Raw genomic sequence first — 25,578 nt, 5'->3', positions numbered from 1 at the left:
TGTTCTCTTCCACCTCTGTGCATCTAATTATTAGATGCACTACCTATAACTTGTGCTGGCCCTTAATTCTGTCTCCAAGTCTATGCACACGTTTTATGCATAAAATTATTTGTAGAACTGGCACAAATTAAAAAAAAGAAAAAGAAGACTTATATGATCAGCTTTGGTGCCAATCTTATAACTCCCTGTGCATTATTTTACACTTATCACTTTGGTGACAAATCACAGTTAACTGGCACTGTGCAGCAAGTCCTCTTAGTCCTCGCTTCATTAACTGTGCAGCCGCACTTGCTCTCTGCCCGGGCTGAGGTTAGCAAGGCTCACACTGACACATGCACGGACCAGCAGCATCAGAGTTCATCACCTGATTTACTGATTCATATGTTGGTGACTTCCTTGTGCAGCGATCTTCCATTTGCAGTCACTGGTTGCACATGGAGGTCGCCACACATGTGCCCCAGTAGATCAGGTGACCACTGATACTGCTGGCCCATGTGTGTGTGTCAGTAACATGATCCTTGCTAACCTCAGCTCAAGTGCGGCTGTGCTGAATTATTAAAGGGAGGAGGAGGTAGTACTTGGATGTCTTGGAGGACTCTGGGAAGGTAGGTGGCCACTGAGAAGCTTGTACCCTCCCACAGGAACCCCACAGAACTATTTTCATCCCCACGGGATCCCTGCAGACCTGGAGGGGATTCCTGTGGGATCTCCGCTGACTCTGTTCCCATGTAGCTCTCTAGACCACAGCACACTGGCAGAAAACTGCTGTCTTCCAAAATACAGTTAAGTTACACGTCCTTGCTGCATTTTTGGGTGCCAGTACCTACACCAGGTCTATGGGTGGTATAACTGTGTGTGTTTAAATGTAAGGTGCACTAGTATGCTAGTATTCTAGAACAGAATTTGGGTGTCAAGATGTAGTTGTGGAATAAGCTCTCACTGTGGCATGGAGGCGCTTAAAAGGAGGCACACACTCATAGAATTGCCTCCTAACTGTATAAGACAGCAAGTGAGGCTATTTGCAATGGGCTCAGCTTACTCAGTTTGGGACCTAGAAGCAGGCTGAAGAGAATATCTATGCAGGGACATTGGTAATTTAAAAACAGATGGTACTGAAAGTTTGAGCAAAGGCTGTGTGGTAGGCTGAGTGGTATCAAATTGTTAGATTAGGTGTTTGGGACTTGCCAGAATCCGAGCTCTGCAATACATTATCGGCTTTCCTACTTTCAACACATAAACCTCATTATCCCATTTCTGACACATAGAGAGGGGCATAATCGAACGAAAACGTCTATCTCCATGGGCGTTTATCTCCGAGAACGGGTCCCTGAAGGGGCGGACCGAACCGTATTTTTGCAAAAAATAGATGTCCATGTTTTATTCGACAATTTGTGAGCTGGGCGTTTTTGTTTTTCAGCGATAATGGAAAATGAAAGTGCCCAGCTCAGAAACGAATACATCCAAGGCATTTGTTCATGGGAGGGGCCAGGATTCGTAGTGCACTGGTCCCCCTCACATACCAGGACACCAACCGGCCACCCTAGGGGGCACTTTTACAAAAAAAAAAAAAAAGGTAAAAGAGCTCCCAGGTGCATAGCACCCTTCCCTTGTGTGTTGAGCCCCCCAAATCCCCCTCAAAACCCACTGCCCACAAGTCTACACCATTACTATAGCCCTAAGGGGTGAAGGGGGCACCTACATGTGGGTACAGTGGGTTTGGGGGGTTGGACGACTAATAAGCATTAAGCAGCACAATTGTAACAGGTAGGGGGGATGGGCCTGGGTCCACCTGCCTGAAGTCCACTGCACCCCCTAACAACTGCTCCAGGGACCTGCATACTGCTGCCAGGGAGGTGGGTATGACATTTGATGGTGAAAATAAAAAGTTGTGAAACGGCATATTTTGTGGTGGGAGGTGGTTTGTGACCACTGGGGGAGTCAGGGGAGGTCATCCCCGATTCCCTCTGGTGGTAATCTGGTCATTTAGGGCACTTTTTGGGGCCTTATTCGTGAAAAAACAGGGTCCAGGAAAAGTGCCCTAAATTCTAGCTACAAACGCATACTTTTTTTCCATTATCGGCGAAAGGCGCCCTTCTCTGTTCGGGTGATAACCATGCCCCAGTCCCGCCTTCACCACGCCTCCGACACGCCCCTGTCAACTTTGTACGCTTCCGCGATGGAGTGCAGTTGAAAACGTCCAAGTTCGGCTTTCGATTATACCACGTTATTCGTTTTTGTGAGATAAACGTCCATCTCCCGATTTAGGTCGGAACTTGGGCGTTTTTCTCGTTCGATTATAAGCAGGAGAGTCACTCAAGTGAAATCAGTCCCCTAGGAAAAGGCAGTGAAACCACAGTATACATGAACATGAAAATGTGAGCTAAAGACAAGAAATCAATAGGACTAGCACAATGCCTTGGCAAACTTCCAGCCTTTCACCCCTCTTAATCTTCAGGCCCTCCCTAGGTTTTCCTTCCTCCCTTTACCTTCCCAAGATTTTCGTAAAGTCAACAAACATGATCACCTCCCCCCTTTATTTAGACAACATACTCTTAAATATTAAATCTATCTATCTATCTATCTATCTATCTATCTATCTATCTATCTATCTATCTATCTATCTATCTATCTATCTATCTATCTATCTATCTATCTATCACAATTTCCAAAAGTCTTTTCCTTGGGTAAATGGGCTATTTGAACATTGCCTACTATTTCTGTGGGTTAAAGTACAAGCTGATAGTTCCTTGAGATTGTGTGACTCTCAAGATCTGTTGTTTTTGATTTGACTACAGCAGCTACCATAGGCAACCGACTAATCTGCTTAATGATTAAAGCTGGGGAAGCCTAGGGGCATGAAACAACAACAACAAAAACCGCTTGCCCACATTTCAGTTTCTATAGTACCCCCATATCTTTCTCTCTCTCTCTGAGACACATCCACCCACCCAAAAAAGAGTAGTGTAGGGCAGCTTTTACCATCAGTGGTGCTGGAAGATATAAAGAATCATGTGCTGCAGCTTTTATAAGCAAACTTTACGTAGGCTCCATCTTTAGTGAAGAGCGATGCTGGCCAGGAAGGAGTAACTCTCCTTCCTCAGATGGCTAAACACATCTTTTCTGTGGTTATGAGGGACTGCCACTCCACTTTCCTAATGATACGATGGTGTGACAGCTTAGATGTGCTTACACTGGAGACAGGAACAGTAGAAGAGGGTGAAAATGTATCCTATGTACCCTACATGCCATGGTTCAGTAAAGAAGCTCCTGTAAGAGAGCACAAATAAGTAGGTGTGTACAGCCTGAATTTTTTTTTGTTTCATATCATTTCTGCATTCATGGGAATTTTCATTGCGTTCAGGTTTTATTTTGTATTTTTTTTCATTATAGGAGAACAATATTGTTAAGAGAGCAAACTCTTTTTTGACAATGTGCACATGTGCCATGGTTTGTGCATACGTGCACTATTGGGAAAGAATTTGCCTTCTTTGAGAAAAGTGCACCCTCTTTCAGAAGAGAGTGCACTATTAATAACACTGACACACACACACACACACACACACACACACACACAATAAACAGCACAGGATGACATGGGAAATGTCACCATTCCCTATGTTGTTTCAAATGAATGCACATCCTTATCCCCATTATAATGGGGGATTACATAAGTAAGTACTGTACTATCACAGCAGGGCAGCAGCACACAGGCTCTCAACATCCAAAACTCCTGATCTGTTTTATAACTGCACACCATATACCTTCCAGAGAGCTGTTAGCTGAAAGAGTGGGACATGCCAGATTTTTGGGATGTTAAGTGGCCCTTTCTTCCTCCTTTGTATCTGTCTTTTCTCCCCCCATAAGTATTCCCTTTAGCCAAGGAAGATATAACATGAAGCACACAAGGAATGCCTTGATGATTTCAGTGCTGTAAGGGCAAGGAAACTTCCGGTGTGCTCTACTGAAAAGTCAGCTTTTGAGCAGCCCGCAGGTGGGCTATGTCAGGGATCTGGTGGAGTGATGAGCATGGCTGTAGCACTTGGCAAAGGAGGAAGGAAAGGGAGTTAGCAACAGGGAAGCCAGTTTTGAAAATATTTAACAGGCTAATTGTGGCAGTTCTCCAGTTATATTTGTCCTGTTTGAAATCTCCCCCTTCTGTCCAGCTAAATATGTGTGCACAAAATCACTGCCTACAGATGTAAGTGATCATAAGGGAGATCAGAATGGAGGAATACCAGGAACAGGCTCCACTATTTGGATGGGTATCACTATATTTAGCGCTAACAGGATAAATATGACCAGACAAATGTAGGAGTTACGATAACAGCCCTAAATCTGTTCATCTGAACCTTCCTGAAACCAAAGTCAAAGATAAATTTGCCATTATGCTTTCTCCATTTCTTGCATCCTCTCTCCTGCCTGGCTTCAGCTATAAAAATGAGAATGTACCCACTCTGCTGATTACCAAATTCCTACTTTCCCTCAGCTGAAAAATACCACCCCTCCTGACTTCCATCTTACTCCCTCCTTCCGTGCCCCTCCAAACCCCTCAAAGTGAGGTCATGGCAAATTGGCCGGAGCTCCATACAGTTTACCACATTTACACCCCTTCTGTACAGATTGCTGTTAATTGTGAGAAATCCTACTTCTTCCAGCTGGTCCTCTCAGTGATCATAATAGTGTTCTCTTCAAAGTAGTGAGAAAAATATGAAACAGAACTTTTTCCTGATACGATCATGTGAATTCATTCCTATGGGGTGGGATAGTATAAAAGGAAAGAGAGTGGCACAGGCCAGCTTCCATGATTTTCTATAGGAGGAAAGACAATTTCAGGGCCTGATATTCAAAAGAATGTAACTGGGCAGGAGAGGTTCCTGCCTGGTTAAATCATGCTGAGGACCTTAGGAGGGGATATACAATGATACTTAACTGGTCAGTTACTTCTCACTGGTCTTCCGATCAGCCATCTCTCTCCTCTCCAATCTGTCCAAAATTCTGCGGCACGACTTGTTTTCCGCCAGATACCCACACTAGCCCACTCCTCAAGTCACTTCACTGGCTCCCTGTCCGCTTCCGCATTCAGTTTAAACTTCTCGTACTGACCTTTAAATGCATCCACTCTGCAGCCCCCCATTACCTCTCCGCTCTCATCTCTCCCTACATTCCTCCCCGTGAACTCCGTTCACTGGAAAAGTCTCTCTTGTGGTCCTCCTTCTCCTCCACTGCTAACTCCAGGCTTCGCTCCTTTTCTCTCGCGGCACCTTATGCCTGGAATAGACTTCCTGGACCTATACGTCTAGCTCCATCTCTGTTTTCAAATCTATGCTGAAAACCCACCTTTTCACTGCTGCTTTTAGCTCCTAGCCACAGTTGCCCTCCCCTTGTCCCTTCCTCCCTTCTCACCCATTACTTCCCTCACCCATAACTGTCTTGTCTGTCTGTATTATTTAGATTGTAAGCTCTTTTGAGCAGGGACTGTCTCTTTGTATCAGGTGTTCAGCGCTGCGTGCATCTGGTAGCGCTATACAAATGCTAATAATAATAATAAGTTCCATTGAATATTTCTTCTTATTGCCACTGTGGTACGGGGGGGGGGGGGGGGTGGAGTTGGAGTGGTCACAGAAGTTATGTGAGCATTGGCAATATTTAGCTAACCAGGCAAGTAGACCCACTTAAATAGCAGTTCTAACTTTGCCCAGATAGCAATGCAGGTGTGGCACACAATATAGGCCATACCCACATAATTTCTGGGAATTGCTATTTACCTGGATATTCAGTGCTGGCGTCCGGACATAGCCCAGAATTAAATATCTGGGTTCACTGTAGCTGGCAGTGGTCACTGCTGCCAGCTGAATATTGACTCATGAATATTTTTCCTCCTAACCGGGAACATAGAATAAGGCCCTATCCTTAGGATTCTATAACAATGCGCATAACTTAATTGGCTTAACAAGCTAGTTAGCAGTGATAACAGCATTTAAGCAATAATGAGCAATAATTAGAATTTACACACATAACTCTCTAAGCATATTCTGTAACACACTGCACCTGTCTTCTAACATGTGCAGACACAAAGGGGCGTGGTTATAGGCGGGGAAATGGGCATTTCATGGGCATTCCAAAATTTACGCACGTAGTTATAGAATATGGCCCTCTGCGCCTAAATCTACAGGCCAGGATTTACACCATGTTTTTGCTGGTGTATGGACATGCATAGTTTTAGGCACTGGGATATCAATTGCGTCTAAATCTAGGTGCCGCTTATAGAATACGCTTAGGCGAAAACATTTTCCGTGTGGGTTTTGTAGGCACCATATACAGAATCCCCCTTTATATGGGCAAAAAATTAAAAAAGTATTCTTGGACTTATTCCTGCTCTAAGCAGGAGTAAATATTGTCAGAATAAAGGGCATGGGAGCTAAATAAAAAGTAAAATATTCAGTTGACATAACTCTTTGTGGGTGGAGCTGGAGGTGAGGCAGGGCAGAGCCTGATAATAGAGAGTATGTATGGGTACTGCCTTCTGCACATTTGAATATTTCTTTCAGGCCCTACCAAATAACTTTTATTGCACAATACAATAGCGGTCAAATATCCTTTTATGACAAATATTCAGGAAGGTCCAATATTTGATCATTCTATATCCAGTAAAGACCAAAACCTTCATGACAGAATTCAGCATAATGCCTCAGTTCTGCAAAATTCATGTAAATTACCAAATAATCTTCACCAGGCTAAATGGCTACATTTTTCACCCTATATGATTGCCTCTACCCCATTAATATTCATATCTCAGTATTCTAATTTGTGCACCTTCCAAGTGTGCAAAAAAGAGGCATAACATAATTAGGAACAGAGGTGAACGGGGCAGATAAGATGCAATGTTGTCTCTAAATTCAGCAGTAAGTGATATGTAGCCCTTGCTTCTCTCTGACACGTCTCAGAAGATGAATGGAGAGGAAAAGGTGATACTCATTTTCTTTCCCTCTCCATTGTGGTTTTGTGTATATGAATTAGAACAAGGGAGTGATCAGCACTGAAAATCTAACTCTTCGTTGACAAGTTTTGGTATTAGAAGTAAAAATTAATATTGCTATCTAGTCCAAAGATCTTACAAAATGTGTTCTAAGGTATTTTTTTTCACACTCACAAGCATCCATCAAACCAAATTCTAGCCAACATGCACAGTCCATACAGAACTTCATGACTTAGGGCTCGTTTTACTAAGTTGCAGTAAAACATGACCATAGCATGCCCTTACGCAAGTCTTTCCCACGCATGGGCCATTTTTTACCACAGCCGGAAAAGGGCCGATTTTGCATTTTCCCAAATAAGATGCCCTTTTATTAAGCCACAGTGGGCTCTACATGCTGCCCCCTCCTGGTGGTAATTTCAGATTTGGCACACGCCCATAACGTGTGGATGAATTATTTATTTATTACCTTCTACGTGGCACTTGGCGTGCTCCAACTGGTCATCCTGCGTGTAGTCATGAGCCTTTACCGCTAGATCAATGGGTGGTGTTAAGGGCTCAGGCTGGTTTTGGGCACATGCTGGTTTCATTTTTACCATAAGCCCTCTCCCTCTCTGAAAGCTCAAACAAAAAACAGAGGGGTTGATATTCAGCTGGTGGCCCTGGCCACAGCCAGCATTATACCTGCAAATTCAATACTGGGCCAAGATTGTGGAAATGGTCTGTGTTCTCTAGTTACTACTACCCTGACATGGATTTAGTGAAGGGAAATCTTGCCTCACCAATCTACTACATTTTTTGAAGGGGTGAACAAACATGTGGATAAAGGGGAGCCGGTTGATATTGTGTATCTGGATTTTCAGAAGGCATTTGTCAAAGTACCTCATGAAAGACTCCAGAGGAAATTGGAGAGTCATGGGATAGGAGGTAGTGTTCTATTGTGGATTAAAAACTGGTTAAAAGATAGAAAACAGAGAGTAGGGTTAAATGGTCAGTATTCTCAATGGAGAAGGGTAGTTAGTGGGGTTCCCCAGGGGTCTGTGCTCGGACTGCTGCTTTTCAACATATTTATAAATGACCTAGAGATGGGAGTAACTAGTGAGGTAATTAAATTTGCTGATGACACAAAGTTATTCAAAGTCGTTAAATCGCGGGAGGATTGTGAAAAATTACAAGCGGACCTTATGAGACTGGGAGACTGGGCATCTAAATGGCAGATGACGTTTAATGTGAGCAAATGCAAAGTGATGCATATGGGAAAGAGGAACCCAAATTATAGCTATGTCATGCAAGGTTCCATGTTAGGAGTCACGGACCAAGAAAGGGATCTAGGTGTCATCGTTGATGATATGTTGAAACCTTCTTCTCAGTGTGCTGCTGCAGCTAAGAAAGCAAATAGAATGTTAGATATTATTAGGAAATGAATGGAAAACAAAAATGAGGATGTTATAATGCCTTTGTATTGCTCCATGGTGCGACCGCACTTCGAATATTGTGTTCAGTTCTGGTCGCGGCATCTCAAAAAAGATATAGTGGAATTAGAAAAGATGCAGAGAAGGGCGATGAAAATGATAAAGGGGATAGGACGACTTCCCTATGGGGAAAGGCTAAAACGGCTAGGGCTCTTCAGCTTGGAGAAAAGGCAGCTGAGGGGAGATATGATAGAGGTCTATAAAATAATGAGTGGAGTTGAACGGGTAGATGTGAAGCGTCTGTTCACGCTTTCCAAAAATACTAGGACTAGGGGGCATGCAATGAAGCTACAATGTAGTAAATTTAAAACGAATCGGAGAAAACTTTTCTTCACTCAATGTGTAATTAAACTCTGGAATTTGTTGTCAGAGAATGTGGTGAAGGCGGTTAGCTTAGCAGAGTTTAAAAAAGGTTTGGACGACTTCCTAAACAAAAAGTCCATAGACTGTTATTAAATGGACTTGGGGAAAATCCACTATTTCTGGGATAAGCAGTATAAAATGTTTTGTACATTTTTGGGATCTTGCTGGGTATCTATGACCTGGATTGGCCACTGTTGGAAACAGGATGCTGGGCTCGATGGACCTTTGGTCTTTCCCAGTATGGCAATACTTATGTACTTTTCAGACAGCTTTAAGCAAAACATGATCATATCAGGTGGTCCTGAGAGATACTGTCTTTTTTTTTTTTTTTTTAGGTATGTACATACTCTCTAGATATCTAAAATACTCCTTTTGAATATACCTTGAAGACATAAAAAATATAAGAAGGGCCTATGAAGAATTATGGCAGATGCTCATAAATATATATGGTGATTGGAGCAAGCCTTCTGATGGTCCTCAAAAAAACTTTAAAACCTTAAAAATATTCTATTTAGAAATGGAGTGTCTACTATCCATTTACGGTATTATTTTGCAGAGGAAAGGTGAATTGAATGGCATGTTATTGTTCCCTTGCTGAAGTTATGAACTTCATTGCCTAAAGCAACAGTAGTATCACTGTCAAACAGTAAGCTAAATACTTTAGGCCAGTGTTTCCAAAGTCCATTCCTGGAGTACTTTAGGGTATCCACAATGAATATACATGAACTTGATTTGTATATACTGCCTCCATTATATGTAAATCTCTTTCATGCATGTTCATTGTGAATATTCTGAAAACCTGACTGGCAAGGGGTACTCCAGGACCAGACTTGGGAAACACTGGCCTAAAGTATTTAGCTTACTGTTTGACAGTGACACTACTGTTGCTAATGTCAACAAGCAGGGAAAAATAATATGCCTAGGTGTATTCGGTAAAGTATACCTACGTTTTATAGAACATGCCTAAACTTCCTCGTGGTTTATAGAATACAACCAGTATCCATCCGCATGACTAAATTTGGTTGCGTCTAGTTATGCCATGTAAAATGTGGTGTAAATGTTGATGCCCAAATTATGCGTGGATCGAGCATATTCTATAACAATGCGCCTAGATTTTAGAATCACCCACGATACTGCCATGGTCATGCCCCCTTTTCAGCTATGCTTTACAGAATATGCTTAGACAGTTTTGTGTAAAGATTTTGATGCCAATTAGTGTCAATTGCTTGTTAAGTGGCAAATATCCACACTGATTGGCTTGTTAACTAATTAAGGGGCCCTTATACTAAGCTGAAGTAAAAAGGGCCCTGCGCTAGCAGTGGGGACTGTTTTTGCTGTGCGCTTTGGCTCTTTTTACCACAGCAGGGTTAGGTCCTAGAGGACAGTGGCCGCCATGCTTCTGCATCAATGAAGCCAAATTAAATAAAGGCACGAGTGAAAAAAGACATGCCCATGCAGTAAGATTGCTCTTATCGTGTGGCCATGCTAGGGGGAGCACTTACCACAACCTATTGAGGTGGTGGTAAGGGCTTCCGCACTAACCAGGTGGTAACCGGATAACGTGTGATGCTGCCTGATTACTGCCGGGTAACTGCCTGCGGAAGTATTTTTTGAATATTTCTGCTAGAGCCGGAAATGCCACGCGCGGGGGGTGGAACTACTTCCGGCGCCTGCGTTGGGCTAGCGGTAGCTCCATATTGGTGCGCAGTAAGCCTGCGATGGGCTTACTACCACTTAGTAAAAGGGCCCCTAAGTTGCGCACGCAAATACAGAAGATGACTGTATTTGCATGTGCAACTTTAGTTGCACTATATAGAATCCAGAGGATAGGTTTTAAAATGCATAGTCACATTGTTATCGCCAACCTAACCCTGCCTAGAGACTCCCTGTTTTTTTTTCACAGGTACATGTTCTATGGGAAAAGTGTGAGCAGTTTCAAGGCCATCCAGATTAATGAACTTTGAAATAGTATCACACCTTCTACTGTAAGTCACAAATATAATGAGAGGTTAAAGGTAGAAAAACATCAAAATGCAGAATAAATAAATATAATCACTAGTATACTCTTTTGTTTAAATTTTAAAAACAATACAAAACATCAATGCACACAAAAATACAAATTATCAAACAAATAAAAGCAAAGTCATGGCTACAATTGTAATTTAAATATCTAACACTACCATCTTCATCCCTCACACAATCACTTCTACAAGAATGTAAAAAACAAACAAACAAATGTAAAAAAAGAACCAAATAAATTATCAAACAATTACAATTTTGGATGTTTTCAGTGCAATAACGTCCTTCTCATGTATGTTTGAACAGGAAATCCCAATGTACCTCCTGTTCAAAAGTGGCTACGAGATGGATTTTTATTTTGAATGTTATGAGCAGGATATCCCTTTTCTGGGACAGAGTCAGCATGGATTCAGACAAGGGAAGTCTTGCCTCACTAATTTGCTTCATTTCTTTGAAGGCATAAATAAACATGTGGCTAAAGGTGAACTGGTTGATGTATCTAGATTTTCAGCAAGCTTTTGACAAAGGTTCCTCATGAGAGACTCCTGAGAAAATTAAAAAGTCAGGGAATGGGAGGCAATGTCCTTCTGTGGATTAGGAATTAGTTATTGGACAGAAAACAGAGGATAGGTTTAAATGGCCATTTTTCTCAATGGAGGAGGGTGAATAGTTGAGTGCCACAGGGATCTGTACTTAGATCGGTGCTATTTAACATATTTATAAATGATCTAGAAAATAGTACAACGAATGAGGTGATTAAATTTGCAGATGACACAAAACTATTCAAGGCTGTCTAAACACATGCAGATTGTGAAAAATTGAAGGAAGACCTTAGGAAACTGGAACACTGAGATCCAAATGGCAGATGAAATTTAATATGGACAAATGCAAAGTGATGCACATTGGGAAGAATAATCTGAATCATAGTTACCTGACGCTAGGGGCCGCCTTAGGAGTCAGCACGCAAGAAAAAGATCTAGATGTTATCGTAGACAATATGCTCAAATCTTCTGCCCACTGTGCCTCAGTGGCCAAAAAAGCAAACGGGATGCTAAGAATTATTAAAAAAGGAATGCATAATAAGACCAAAGAATATTATAATGCCTCTGTATTGCTCCATGGTGCAACCTTACCTTGAGTATTGTATTCAGTTCTGTTCGCCATATCTCAAAAAAGATATAACGGAATTAGAAAGGGTTCAAAGAAGAGTGACCAAAATGATAAAGGGGATGGAACTCCTCCCATATGATGAAAGACTCAAGAGGTTAGGGCTCTTCAGCTTGGAAAAGAGATGGCTGAGGGGGGATATGATCGTAGTCTATAAAAACCAGAGTGGTGTCGAACAGGTAGAAGTGAATCAATTTTCATTCTTTCAAAAAATACAAAGACATTCAACGAAATTACATGGAAATACTTTTAAAAGAAGAAATACTTTGAATAGCTAAGCTCTGGAACTCACTGCTGGAGGATGTGGTAACAGTGGTTAGCATATCTGGGTTTTAAAAAAGGTTTCGACATGTTCTTGGAGGAAAAGTCCATAGTCTGTTATTGAGATGGACATGGGTGAGGCCACTGTTTGTCCAGGGATTGGTAGTATAGAATGCTGCTACTAACTAGGTTTCTGCCAGGTATTTGTGACCTGGATTGGCCACTTTTGAAAGCAGGATTCTGGGCTAGATGGACCATTGGTCTGACCCAGTATGGCTATTATGTTCTTATGTTCTTTCGAAAATGCGCCTCATACTATATACATTTTCAGTTCTCCTGAACCGTGGCCATAGCACACCATCTTGAAATCTATGCATTCTGGGGATCTCCATGTGTAAATAGTGACTTTCTAAAATTCTCATTTACATGTGTATTTTTTATTTTTGTTACATTTGTACACCGCGCTTTCCCACTCATGGCAGGCTCAATGCGGCTTACATATTGTATACAGGTACTTATTTGTACCTGGGGCAATGGAGGGTTAAGTGACTTGCCCAGAGTCACAAGGAGCCACCTGTGCCTGAAGTGGGAATCAAACTCACAGGGCCGGTCTTAGGCAGAGGCGACCAAGGCGGCCGCATAGGGCCCCGCGCCTAAGGGGGCCCCACTCAGTGTGCCTCAATTCTGCCTCGTGCCTCCGCTGTGACCTGGACCGGGACCGCATCGAGTCACTCAACCTCTCTCCAACCATAGGCAGATAAAGCATTCCTAGCATACCTTGTACACTGTAGCACTGTGCTGGATCTTTTCTTAATATTTTTCCTTATTTTCTCCTTTGTTGTGAGAATTGGAACTACTAATTGTAGTGGACTTGAACTGAATAATTTCTGGGGAGGGGAGGTTTCATGATGATAGCATTGTGCTTATTATTTCAATCAGTTTTTTTGTACAAGTTTAGCTTCATTTGTCTTTACTTGAAATTTCATAAATAAAAAAAATTTATAAAAATGGAATAATCCTTTCAATGGGGTGGAGGTAGGGTTGGGCGGAGCTAGGGTGGGGGCGGGGCTAGTATGGGGCCCCACCAAATTGGTCTGCACAGGGCCCCGCACTTGCTAAGACCGGCCCTGAAAACTCAGTTCCTCAGTTCCCCAGGACCAAAGTCCACCACCCTAACCACTAGGCCACTCCTAGTGTAAATGTTTCTGTTTATACATGGAAATGCTTCTAAAATTGTCCCCTTAGTGTCTATCTCTGGCAGGGTAATTCCCTGCATTTCCAGACTACTTTTGGTTATGCAAATGTAACTCTGGATCAGAGAGGAGATAGAGTGAGCCCCAGGCAGAGAGTCACTGGGAGAGTGACTAGGAGGACCTGGGACAGGGTTTTAGTAGTAAATAAACAGAGAAGCCTTGAGAGGGAAGGCTGTCCTTTGTTGTCTAAGGTTGGAATAACTACAAACCCCCACCAAGCGACCCACAGAGAAGAAGTGTGTACCTATAGAGCCAATCCTAATAGATTAGATTTAAGGAGTCAATTTCTGTCAGGTGCACCATAGCTATTAACTTGACTTCTGGGCCCCTCCCCGGTTTAAGGCTCCCCCCTGACCAAAGCCTCGCCCACCTCCCATAAGATCAAGTCCCCACTCCCCTCCTCCCACCTTAAAGGTAAACCTTGCCCCTTCAAAGGGCTACCTCAACATCAGTTGGAGTCTTCAAGCAGGAGTGATGTCTGGTGTCACATCCAAAATTGTGCCTCTAGCGGTAGTCTCGCGTGAATACCTCTAGGTGTCATATTGCCATATAAAGAAGCATTTCTTTATATGGAAATATGGCCCTCTAGTGGTAGTCACCATTTTGGATGTCGTACTGAACTGGGCAGGAGTAACTGGGCATCACATTTGCCCGAAGACCTCCAGAGAGCCCCACTGGACCACCAATGATGTTGAGGTAACCCTTTGAGGAGGCAAGGACTACCTTTTAATGTGGGGGAATGGGAGTGGGTTGCTTGATCTTGTGAGGAGTAGGTGTAGCTTGAGTCAGGGGGCCTTAACCCATAGGGGAGGGCCCGGCAGCCGTGACGGGGGGGGGGGGGGGACCCTGCTATTGTGTCCCGGGAGTATTGGATGTGGCTTTGCGGCTCAATGCTTCCAGTCACATAGAATAATGCTGCTTGCAAGGTCACTTGAAGCAGCATTATTCATTAACACCAGATTCAGTAACGCTACCAGGATCTTACAGGTTGCTGAATCTGGTGGAAAATCAAAGTCTGATAAAAGGTGAACTTTTACTGCACCTTGATGAATTCCCCCCTTTATACCCAGATATTCAGCGGTGATATCAGTGTATGAACCAGAATGGAATTTCCAGGTATTAAAAAACTTGCAGCTACTGGCATTAAAAATAAAATAATAATAAAACAGTGACTGCTTTGGGCTCCTAAGTTTTTCTTTGCTATTCACCTTCTATGCATGACTTATTTTTAATATATCCAAAGAAGAAATGTATCAAATTGATGATTGTTTTCACTTGTTATTAAGCCCTACAATTTTGTCCATTTGTTCTGCCTTAAATATAGGTAAAGGTTGTTATAGTATGTCTCCATATTTCTCAGAAGTAAAGTCAGAAATTACACATACATAAAGGCATGTACCACAGTAACAGGTTTTCTGTTTGTGAATGTCTGGAAGTTCATTAGTAGTGACTAGTGAGAATGCAACATAACTTTGTTTTGGAACATGTGGGAAATCGGTTTACTTCAGGGAGCTAAGGGTGAAAGAACTGGGATGTCTGCTTTTTATTAAAACCTGAGATGCATCATAATTGGACTGAGCTTTTACCCAGATGGTTCCTCTTTATGCTGACATCTGCAGAGTGTACAAGTAACATTAAAGATCTGTCTCCAGTGGTTGTATGTGTACACATGTAATTCACTTTAGGTACATTGATCCTCTGCTGTATGAAGTGATAATCGCTGAATAATACATGTTGAAAACATTTGTATTTACCATACCAGAATAGATTTCATGTGGTTTGTCATAGGAAATAAAAGCATGCAAAATGAATATAAAATTATCACAAAGTATTCTCTTCATTTATTTTTATCAAGCGGCAGTTTTCATATTTCATAGGTACTTTTTACTTGTGGACTTTGCTACAGTTTTTAAAGTGAAGATAACATGCTTACTTTCACTTCTGAAAATTGCCCAATTAGTACCCAAAGATAGTTCACCTTGTTTTTTTTTGTATGTACCTTTGCTAACCAAAACAATGTGTATAATTTTGAAAATACAAAAGCAGGTATGTTGTTTTAATCCCTAGCCTAATTTAAGGGCCCTTTTACTCAGCTGCATTAGGTGTTACTGCATGCCTAATGCAGCTTAAAATGGCATACTTCAGGACACATTCAAGTGTACTGCGATGTGTCAAATTAGCACATGCTAATCCAGGCGCTAAAAATTATGTTTTATTTTTTTCTCTTGAGGGGGCGTGTCGGGCTATCACATTAGTGCAGCAATAATGTATGAGCCCTTACTGTGTACAAAATGGATAGTGGTAAGTTCTCATGAGATCATTTTTTTAATGGCTGCATGTTAATGGCAACATTAGCGCATGACCATTGATACAACAAATAGAAAGTCGACCATTGTACGGCTGCAGAAAAATGGCCTCAGTGCATGGTAAAAACCCACACAAAGGCACACTAAGGCCACTTTTTGCCACAGCTTAATAAAAGGACCCCTTAGTTTCCTGGGAGTGTCTTTACTAAAACAAGGTAAAATTATGCGTGTAGTCTTTCCTGCAGATTGGGTAGGTATTTTTCAAGTAGTCCTTTTCCAAAGGTAAAACACTATTTTACCCAATGGAATAGATTGAACATTGCTCTCCATGTGCTGTTCAGCAGGCATACACAAGTCCAGTCTCCAGAGGCAACAAACGAGTCAGGTTTTCATGATATCCCTAATGAATACGGCAAAGAAACAGAAGAACAGCAACCCTTGCAGTAACTCAAACAAGTCAAATATGGTCTTCGGAGTGTTCAATCATTCATGATTTCTCTGTGTGATGTGAACAGCAAGGTATTAGACATCATATGTATTTTTGCAGAGGCTAGCTAAGAATTCCATACATCCAATAGAAGACTCCTGAGGAAGGCCCCTTTTGGCCGAAACACAACTGGTGTCGAGTCTTGGATGTTGAAATAAAGCTACAATACATAGAACATCATCTGCTGTTCAATCATTTGTCACCCTCGCTATGCATGAGTTAAGATTTGCCTGCATGCTCCATTGCATGCAAATCTTATCTCATTCATATTCTTTATATTTCCCAATTTCCCAAGATTGCCGCTTGTGCAAGGATAAAAAAAATGTTTTATACATACATTTTTTTTTAATAAAAGATGAATGTGCTCAGAAAACCCTTGTGACCTATTAGTGAACAAACTCTTACATCTTAAAGTCACTGTGGTCTATCACCGCACTTCCTCATAATTTAATGTCAGTCCATATCAGTCCAAAAGTGTTCATAATGTTCAAATGAGTAAAGAGTTCTTTCCCCCAATAAGCGCTTATAAATAAAAAAAGAGAACACTTATCTGATGTATTCAGGCTGTATATCACCTGCGATGCAATAGACTCAGTGCCTTATAATCTCCAATAACCCCGATTTGGATCCAGGTTTTACAATACAAGCTTCTTCAGGGGTTACTAGCAGAATAGGAACCAACTGCTTCCAAAATGGCATTTCTATTTTGGGTCTTTCTCACATGCTGAGGCCACTTTTAGTGCTGCTGGTAAAAGGCAGGTTTTTCTATTTTTCCAATAATGGCCACTCGCTAATTTCTCTATTATTGCATGGCCATTAGCTCGTGAGCTTTTACCGCCACCTATTTTGTAGTTGGTAAGGGCTCATGTGCTAATCAGTTAGTTCATGGCAATGCCCATGTGCTAACCAATTAGCATAATGGCATCCACTCTCTGCCCCCAAACACACCTCCAGTGCTAAAAGTAATTTTTTTTTTCAGTGTCAAGTGGACCAATTTTTTTTTTATTATATTTTTATTAAAGGTTTTGTCATACAGAGAATACAAAAGTAAACACAAAAAAACCCCTCCCCCCCCAATTTTTTTTTAACATGTGTGTAGTGTTCACTAATCCCGACATTGCTGTGGGACACCAGAGCTTGCTCCATGGTAGTGCATTTTAACCCGCAGTAAGCATGCATTGGTGCTTACAACAGCTTAGTAAAAGGATCCCTAAGTTTCCCAAATTTTTATTTGTAATCCTGTAGAGGAAAGGCGTGTTCAGATCTGCGATGCAGCAACATTAAAAAAAATATTCCATAATGCAAGGAATTCTGCTGCTAATGCTTTGCAGAGACTTATTAATTTTCCATGGGAAATTTAGATGAGTGTTGTTTGCTGCTGAGTTCTGTCTAGAATCAATAATAATGAAATATTTATAGATAGACATAAGAGGCATGTTTAATAAATGTCAGTGCACAGTAATGCAAATTAGTACATGCTAACTACTGCCATTCCTATGTTGCAATATTCTTATGGGCGTAATAGTGCACACTAGTGTTTAGTAAGCATGCCCATTAGGGCCTTCCCCAAATACGCTTGTTTTCCCCATTCTGGGCTAGATTCTATATATGGCGCCTGAAAAATCCATGTGGAAAAATATTACACCTAGGCATATTCTCTAAAGTATGCCTAAATTTTATAGAATAGACTTAAATTTCCATGTGGTATATAGAATACACAAGCAGCTCGCAATGTGACCAAATTTGGTTGCATCCATTTAGGCCATGATTTACTTGGTGTAAATCCTGATGCACTAAATTAGATGCAGATTGGGTGTATTCTATAATAATGCACATAGATTTCAGAAACACCTATGCCCTGCCTATAGCCACAACCCTATGCTGCTTAGAATTTAGGTGCATCACGTTATAGAATACACTTAGGGCCCTGTTTACTAAGCCATGCTGTAGGCACACAAACCTTTTAGCATGTGCTAACAATAGAGATATCCAGCACGGCTTAGTAAACAGGGCCCTTAGCGAGTTGTGCGTGTAAATATTATTAATGCCAATTAGTGCTGATAATTGCTTGTTAACATCCAGTTAACAATTCTGATTAGCTAGTTAACCAATTAAGTTATGCTCATTGTTATAGATTATTCTTCAATTTCTATATGGATTTTCAGGTGCCATATATAGAATCTGGAGATCTGTGCCTGTGAAAAACAAATCATTGAGTAAGACGTGGTGCAGTAGAATATCTGATTTACTAGTGTGCTGTAGTTTGGCTTCTGTAAATTAAACAGTATTTTTTGCAGTGTTTTAAAAGAAATACAACTGATTGCCTTCCTTTTTCAGACAACAGAAAAATCAAAATCAATGGCACGAGGGAACCTATTGAGTTTAAGTCAAATCAGTGGTTTGGGGCAACAGTTAAAGCTCATAAAGGAAAGGTTGTGGTAAGTTTCAGACTTTGTATATCTGTTTACCATAACATTATAAAATTAAATATAATAACATGCTACAATAACTTTTGGTGTTTATTTCACTGAACTACAAGTCGGGGCAAGTCCTGAGGTACCAGCTGAAATCTTTTCTATTGGTGATCATCTGTATGACCTTATGGAAGTCACAATGGGGTAATTTGCAGCAGGGCAGGCAGCCTTTAACTTAGCCACATATGTTCTAGTTTAGATTTGAGATGTTTTTTAGCCACAGCCTAGCTGGCTAGAACATATAAAATTATATTTTCACTAGCTAGCTTTCCCTCCCAATCCCTGAATATTTTTCAAACTCCCCCCTCCACCTGACTCCGACCCCAAACTTGAGTACCTTTCTCTCCATGGGACCCCACCATTTTTTCTTCTACTCTAGGCCTCCCCCTTCCCAATAGAACAGGGGTTTTCAACCCCATCCTTAGGGCACACCTAGCTAATCAGGTTTTCAGGATATCCACAATGAATATGCATGAGATAGATTTTTATTCATTGGAGGTAGTGCATGCAAAATGTATCTCAAGCATATTCATTGTGGGTATCCTGAAAACCAGGTGTGCCCCAAGGACTGGGTTGAGAAGTACTGCACTAGACAGAAGAGGTGTTATATGCTGACTTCCTCCCTGCAGGGCTGCCAAGGGGGGGGGGGGGGCAGGAGGAGAAAAATTCCTCGGGCCTGGGCCTTCAAGGGGGGCCCAGTGCCGGGGTCTCTCTCTCCCCTGCTTCTGCTGGGACCCAAGTGATCGCATCTCAACAGGAGCAGGAGGGAGAAAACTCAGGTGCGGCGGCCAGGCTCCCCTTGACGGTTGGGGAGGACCCAGAGGAGCAACTCCAGCGCTGCTCTTCTGCCCAGCTGAGCAGCGGCTTTTCCTCTCAGGGTGCATGCTCGGTTTTGAAACCGAGCATGTCATGAGGAAAAAGCAGATGCAGGGGCAGCCAATCAGCAGAAGAGCAGCGCTGGAGGAAGACGTCTTCTGTTGGCGGGGCCTCAGGTTCCCCGCCAGCCAACGGGTATTTTGGCAGCGATCTGGGGGGGGGGGGGGGCCCAGCAGCGATGATTGTGGGCCCAGTTCAGTCTCTCAGCAGCCCTGCCTCCTTGATGCAGAACTAATTTCCGAATGCTGCTGGAAGTTGTACGCCAAAGTTTTTTTGTTCATAGTATATTACAGATCTTCCCCCTAATTCTGGGCTCCTTTTACAAATCCGCACTAACAATTCTGGCATAGCAAATGCAACAAAGCCCATTCAATTCCTAAGGGTTTTGTCGCATTTGTAAAGCTGGAGTTGATAGCACGGCTTTGTGAAAGGAGCCCTCTATAATATTGCACTCAAAATTACATGCATAAATTTGGGCACAGGCTCAAACTGTGCGTGCAATTTATTTGCTTAATGAGCCAATTAGCTCTGATAATTGGGCATTAATCAATTACTGGTGCCAATTGGCAATAATAGGAATTTAAGCATGCATCTTTATAGTTGCTATTCTATAAAGATGTGTGCATAATTTTTTCTGCGTGGATTCGAAGAGGGGTGTGGCTATAGGAGGGGCATGGACAAGTCAGGGCATTTCTAGGATTTGCGCACAATGATAGAATTTAGAGGATCCACGCCTAATTTAGGCACAGGGCTTTACGTCACAGTTCAGTTGGTGTAAATCCTCATGCCCAAAATTGGATGCAGATCCAAGTACTAAGGGCCTTATTCTACAATGTTTATTCTCCTATATTTATCCTTTTAAAATTTACACTCCTAAATTTATGCTCCTAAATTATGAACAAAATCTCTGTTCCTACATACATTTAGGAGCATAAATTATGCTCATAAATTTAGGAGTGCAAATGTTAAGAGCATAAATATAGGAGCATAAACTTTATTGAATAAGGCCTTAAATGCTGATCTGTAATTGGCACCCAACTTTGAGTGCTGTTTATAAAATAGCACTTAGTGCACATTTTTTGGTGCCTAGAATTGAATTCATTGTGCTTTTGTCTTCAATATATTGTAGTAAAAGTTTGTCTAGCAGCCAAATAACAATGATATATATCATGTTTATATTGCAATTGGATGTACACTGTGCAGTACAGTGGTGATAAATATTCAGGTGAAATAAATTCCTCCCAAAGAGCTTGCAATTTAAGGGAGTACCTGAAGCAAAGGGGAGATAAAGTGACTTACCCACAAGGTCATAAGGAGTGTCGGTGACAGAAGCCAGATTTGAACCCTGGCTTCCCTGATTCTCAAGCCTTTGCTGTATGCCATTTATTTCCTCTCTTCACATTTTTAAACATTTCAATATGACCTGTTTGAGAACAGGAAAGTGGAAGAGGAGCAGGGTGGTGCCCCAGTGCCCAGTCTGATTAGCTTTTAAATTTATCTACATGTGTAGTGGAAGAAAATGTGCCTTACAGAAGCAAATTAACTATGATATTTGTACAGGGTGAAGCATAAAAAGTAACTCCCCAGAGTTTTTTGCCATTTTTCAATAACCGCTTTGACTTTCAACACAAAATTTTGCGAACTTGTCTAAGGGCTCTTTTACAAAGGCTTTGTAAGGGCCTACGAGCATCCGGGGGGGGGGGGGGTGCCAAATCAGCATTACCGCCCGGCTACTGTGTGCCCCAGGCAGTAATTCTGAATTTGGCGTGCGCCAAAAACATGCGGTAGAAATTATTTTCTATTTTCTACCACGTGGCGCTTACCCGGCAGTACACGGCAGTGGGTGTGCATTGCATGCGTGTCGCCCGGGAAGTGCATGAGACCTTACCGCTTAGTCAGTGGGTGGTGTTAAGGTCTGAGGCCGAAAATGGATGTGTGCTGGTTTTTATTTTGCCACATGTCCATTTTCCATCCCCTTAAAAAAGGCCCTTTTTCCAGGACATGGTAAAAACTAGTCTGACGCGCACCTAAAAGACGCGCTTACACTGCTGCAGATCACTTTTTGCCATGACTTAGTAAAAGGGCCCCTTAGTCATCATACGTACATGTTACTATTAAACAACATTTAGGGCCTCTTTTATCAAGCTGTGCTAGCAGTTTCCACGCTTCAATGCCAATGGAGCTCATTCAAAGTGAATGAGCTTTGTCAGTATTACTGCACTGGGGGCCATTAGCGTGACTTGATAAAAGAGGCCCTTAATTATCTTACACTATGTAGATGTTACTGACATTTTAGTGTTACTACCAAGCAATTTTTGAGCGTTAAGAGTGTTCAAGCTAAAATACAGTAAAATAACATCATTCAAATGATAAAGAGGGTCTTTTAAGTAGGTGCACTGGCGTTTTTAGTACGCGTTAAAAATAGTTGCATGCTAAACATTAAAGATGCCCATAGAAGCCGGTTGCCTAAACTATTGTGGGAGACTACCTTGAAACAGTATATAGCGAAACATGGATCTGTGGTGATTTTTAGTCTCCACCGCATATTATGGAATATAGCTGAAAAAGCTGAGGAAGCTGATAAGCTAAGTATTACCTCTTGAACAAGTTTGATGTATACGGAATAGAATGAATTGTGATTAAGAAGAAGTTTGGAAATGCTTATGAAGGCAGTTAATGGATTAAAATTATAAATAAAAAAAGATTAAATATATAAAAAATATGGATGGGATTAATGAGGATTACGGTATTGCCTCTATAAGTATGCTTGGCTCATGAAGAAATATATGGGCCAATTAGGAGGTGGATACGTTGATCTGATGATCCTATTTTGACTGTCTGATCATATAGACCTGTGTATATTAAAGATAAACTAGCAGAGAAGTTGAGCGTACCTAGAAAGAGTAACTGAATGCTCCCTTCACTATTTAAAATTAGAAGAGTGCCGTTTGCTGACTTCATAGGAATACATTGGCATGTTTAGCGCGTGCCTATTTTTTAACGCGCACTAAAAATACCAGCGTGCCTACGTAAAAGACCCCCATAGTTAATAATGTATGAGGGTGGCCATTAGCCTCCAACAAGATTGTCTGTCCAGAGAAAACATCAGCTGTCAGTGAGGGTGAAGGTTGTGTACAGATTTAACACAGGCCTTCAGTCCTTTTGGGAAGTTCTTAACAGCCTTGACGATTGATCCCTGTGGCAGGTTGTCCCAGATAATCTGCAGCACTTCCTTGAATTTGGCAATTGTTTGCAGCTTTGGGTGAAGCTTATGGTAGGCCTCCAACATTGCTCCCCAGACAAAATTCTATATCACTGTCAGTAAACTAGTACCCCATTTTTTTTTTTTCAAATAATGGTAGTTTTACAGTGCAAACATTTTTGAATGCATGAAAATTGCTGGGTGGTCATGCTCAAAAGTCTGTAACTTTGCCATGTTTAAAGATAATCTCATTCCACTTACCACATAAACGTAGAGAGTAACAACAAATAGCACTGTAAAATTTCACGTTGAAATTCCAAGTGGTTGCTGAAGAGGGTTACCTTTTTTTTGCCTTACCCTGTGTGTGTGTGTGTGTGTGTGTGTGTGTGTATGTGTATATATATATATATCCTACTATATAAATGAGCTGTGACCGACCTTCTGCGCATGCGTCACTTTACAGGTCTCTCCCGAGCCACCCAGCGATTCTCCTCTCTCCCCTGCCCCCCCTCCAGCCACCCAGCGATTCTCCTCACTCCCCTCGAAGCGGCTGCGTCATTGAAAGCCCTGCCCGTCTCCAGCCTTCGCTTCGAGTTCGTTCCCTCAGAGTCGCGCCTTCTGACTTCATTTCCTCTTTCGACAAGGGCAGGACTCTGAGGGAACGAACTCGAAGGGAAGGCTAGAGACGGGCAGGGCTTTCAATAACGCAGCCACTTCGAAGGAGATAATCAGGGGAGCGAGGAGAATCGCTGGGTGACTGGAGGGGGGGCAGGGGAGAGAGGAGAATCGCTGGGTGGTTGGAGGGGGAGGCAGGGAAGAGAGGAGAATTGCTGGGTGGCTGGAGGGGGGGCAGGGGAGAGAGGAGAATCACACACACTCTCACAGACACACTCGCACCCAGTCTCACTCTCTCTCTCTCTGTCACACACACACATTCGCACATTCACTCTCTCTCTCTCTGTCTCTCTCTCTCTCTCTCTCACACATACACTCTCTCAAACATACACACTCCACACCAGGGGCGTATCTGGAATCCGGCGGTAGGGGGGGCCAGAGCCAGAGAGGGGGGGCACATTTTTGCCTCCCCCCCCCCCCCCGCCGCCGCCGCCGCCGCCGCTCTCCACCCCCTCCCCGCCGTCAACCCTCCCCCGCTGCTTACTTTTGCTGGCGGGGTCCGACCCGCAATCTTCATATTTCGGCTTCCTCCGTGGCCATGTGCTTCCAGGAAGTAACGCTGCAGCGCTGATTCATTGAATCTAGTTCGGCGTCTGACGTGCTGGGACGTCAGACGCCGAACTAGATTCAACGAATCAGCGCTGCAGCGTTACTTCCTGGAAGCACATGGCCACGGAGGAAGCCGAAATATGAAGATTGCGGGTCGGACCCCGCCAGCAAAAGTAAGCAGCGGGGGAGGGTTGACGGCGGGGAGGGGGGCCAGGGCGAAATCTGCGGGGGCCCAGGCCCCTGTGGCCCCACGCAGATACGCCCCTGCTCCACACACACACAGTGTTTAAAAAAAATCTATACAAAGCTTGTTTTCTGCATAAATGTCAAAACTTGACCAATTTCATCCTGAATAAATTTACAATAAGCCTACACTCACACTGTCCACCTTACCTAAATGATATACTTCTTCAACTGTTGTGATGTGATGTTTCTTTCAGTGTGAACTGATTGGCCCCTGTCACTTCCTGACTGGCGATCAGTTGAGCTCATTTCTCACAATTTCTTCAAAACATATTCAATGCTTTCCCTCTTCCACCTCTTTTCTGGAAATTCTTGCACCAGTCAATGAGTACCATAATCTTTCTCCAGATCCTCTTGACTGAACCATAGTAACTACTTTAAAGCAAAATGGTGCCTGTGCGTGGTGGTGGCGTTATTTAGTTGAGGTGGTCAGTGTGAGTTATACATCTCAAATTTTATTGAAATTGATCGAGTTTTGACAGGTTTGTGCAGCTTTCCTCTTTAAAAAATTTCTATTAACAGAAAATGAACTCCCAACTCCCGAATTAACTAGTTCTGGTGTTAATTTTGGTTTATAATGCTCCTCCTAGCCCCAGTCTTTAATTCTGTGTGGGGTCCTTTTACTAAGCTGCGGTGAAATGGGGCCTGCGCTAGCATCAGAGCATATTTTTGATGTGCACAGCAGGCCATTTTTGGGGGAGCATTTACCACCACCCATTGAGGTGGCATTAAGGGATCCCACGCTATCCGATTACCGCCGGATAAGCAACGGCACTACAAAAATAGAAATTTATTTGTAGTGTCAGAAATAGTGCTTGCTGGGTGTGGGAACTGTGATAGTCAGGCGGTAGTTTTGGATTGGCACACAGCAAGCCTTTTGCTGCATGCCAATCCTTTAGTAAAAGGGTCCCTGTATACTTTACTTGATATTCAGTTGTTCTTTATTTCTACTGTCTATTACAATTGTATTATGATTAACCATCCTTATGCTGTTATTGTATCACTGATATCCTACTTTCTTGATGCTTTGTATAGTTTTGTTTTTATACAGTATAGCTATCTATCTATCTAATAACCTAGATGTGACTTGCCAAGTGTTGTAATTCCATCCAGAAGTTCTGGTGCATTGAACCATTTGGCTTTTATTTCAATGGTTTGTGATGTCACCAGGGTCCTTTGATGGCTGTGCAAACTCGGAATTCTCATTCTCCAGTTAAACCACACTATAAATAAATATGAATGAAATAGTTTTTGAGAG

The 25,578-nt window shown here is 42.3% G+C and overlaps 1 protein-coding gene across 2 annotated transcripts in view; it reads left to right on the top strand.

Annotated features, from left to right (window-relative positions):
* The window catches only part of ITGA8 (integrin subunit alpha 8), a 521,482-nt gene that overhangs the window by 7,164 nt on the left and 488,740 nt on the right, over positions 1-25,578 (top strand). For both annotated transcript variants that reach the window (XR_003941853.1, XM_030199982.1), the window contains exon 3: positions 18,639-18,739. Coding sequence is in view for 1 of the 2 variants with exons in the window: in XM_030199982.1 (XP_030055842.1) it covers positions 18,639-18,739 (101 nt within the window). In the remaining variant the exon portion in view is untranslated. The remainder of the gene's footprint in view (positions 1-18,638; positions 18,740-25,578) is intronic.

The sequence above is a fragment of the Microcaecilia unicolor genome, chromosome 1 (assembly GCF_901765095.1).
Source record: "Microcaecilia unicolor chromosome 1, aMicUni1.1, whole genome shotgun sequence".
NCBI classification, from domain to species: domain Eukaryota; kingdom Metazoa; phylum Chordata; class Amphibia; order Gymnophiona; family Siphonopidae; genus Microcaecilia; species Microcaecilia unicolor.
The sequence above is the reverse complement of the archived record's forward strand: the minus strand, read 5'-3'. Positions and strand labels throughout refer to the sequence as shown.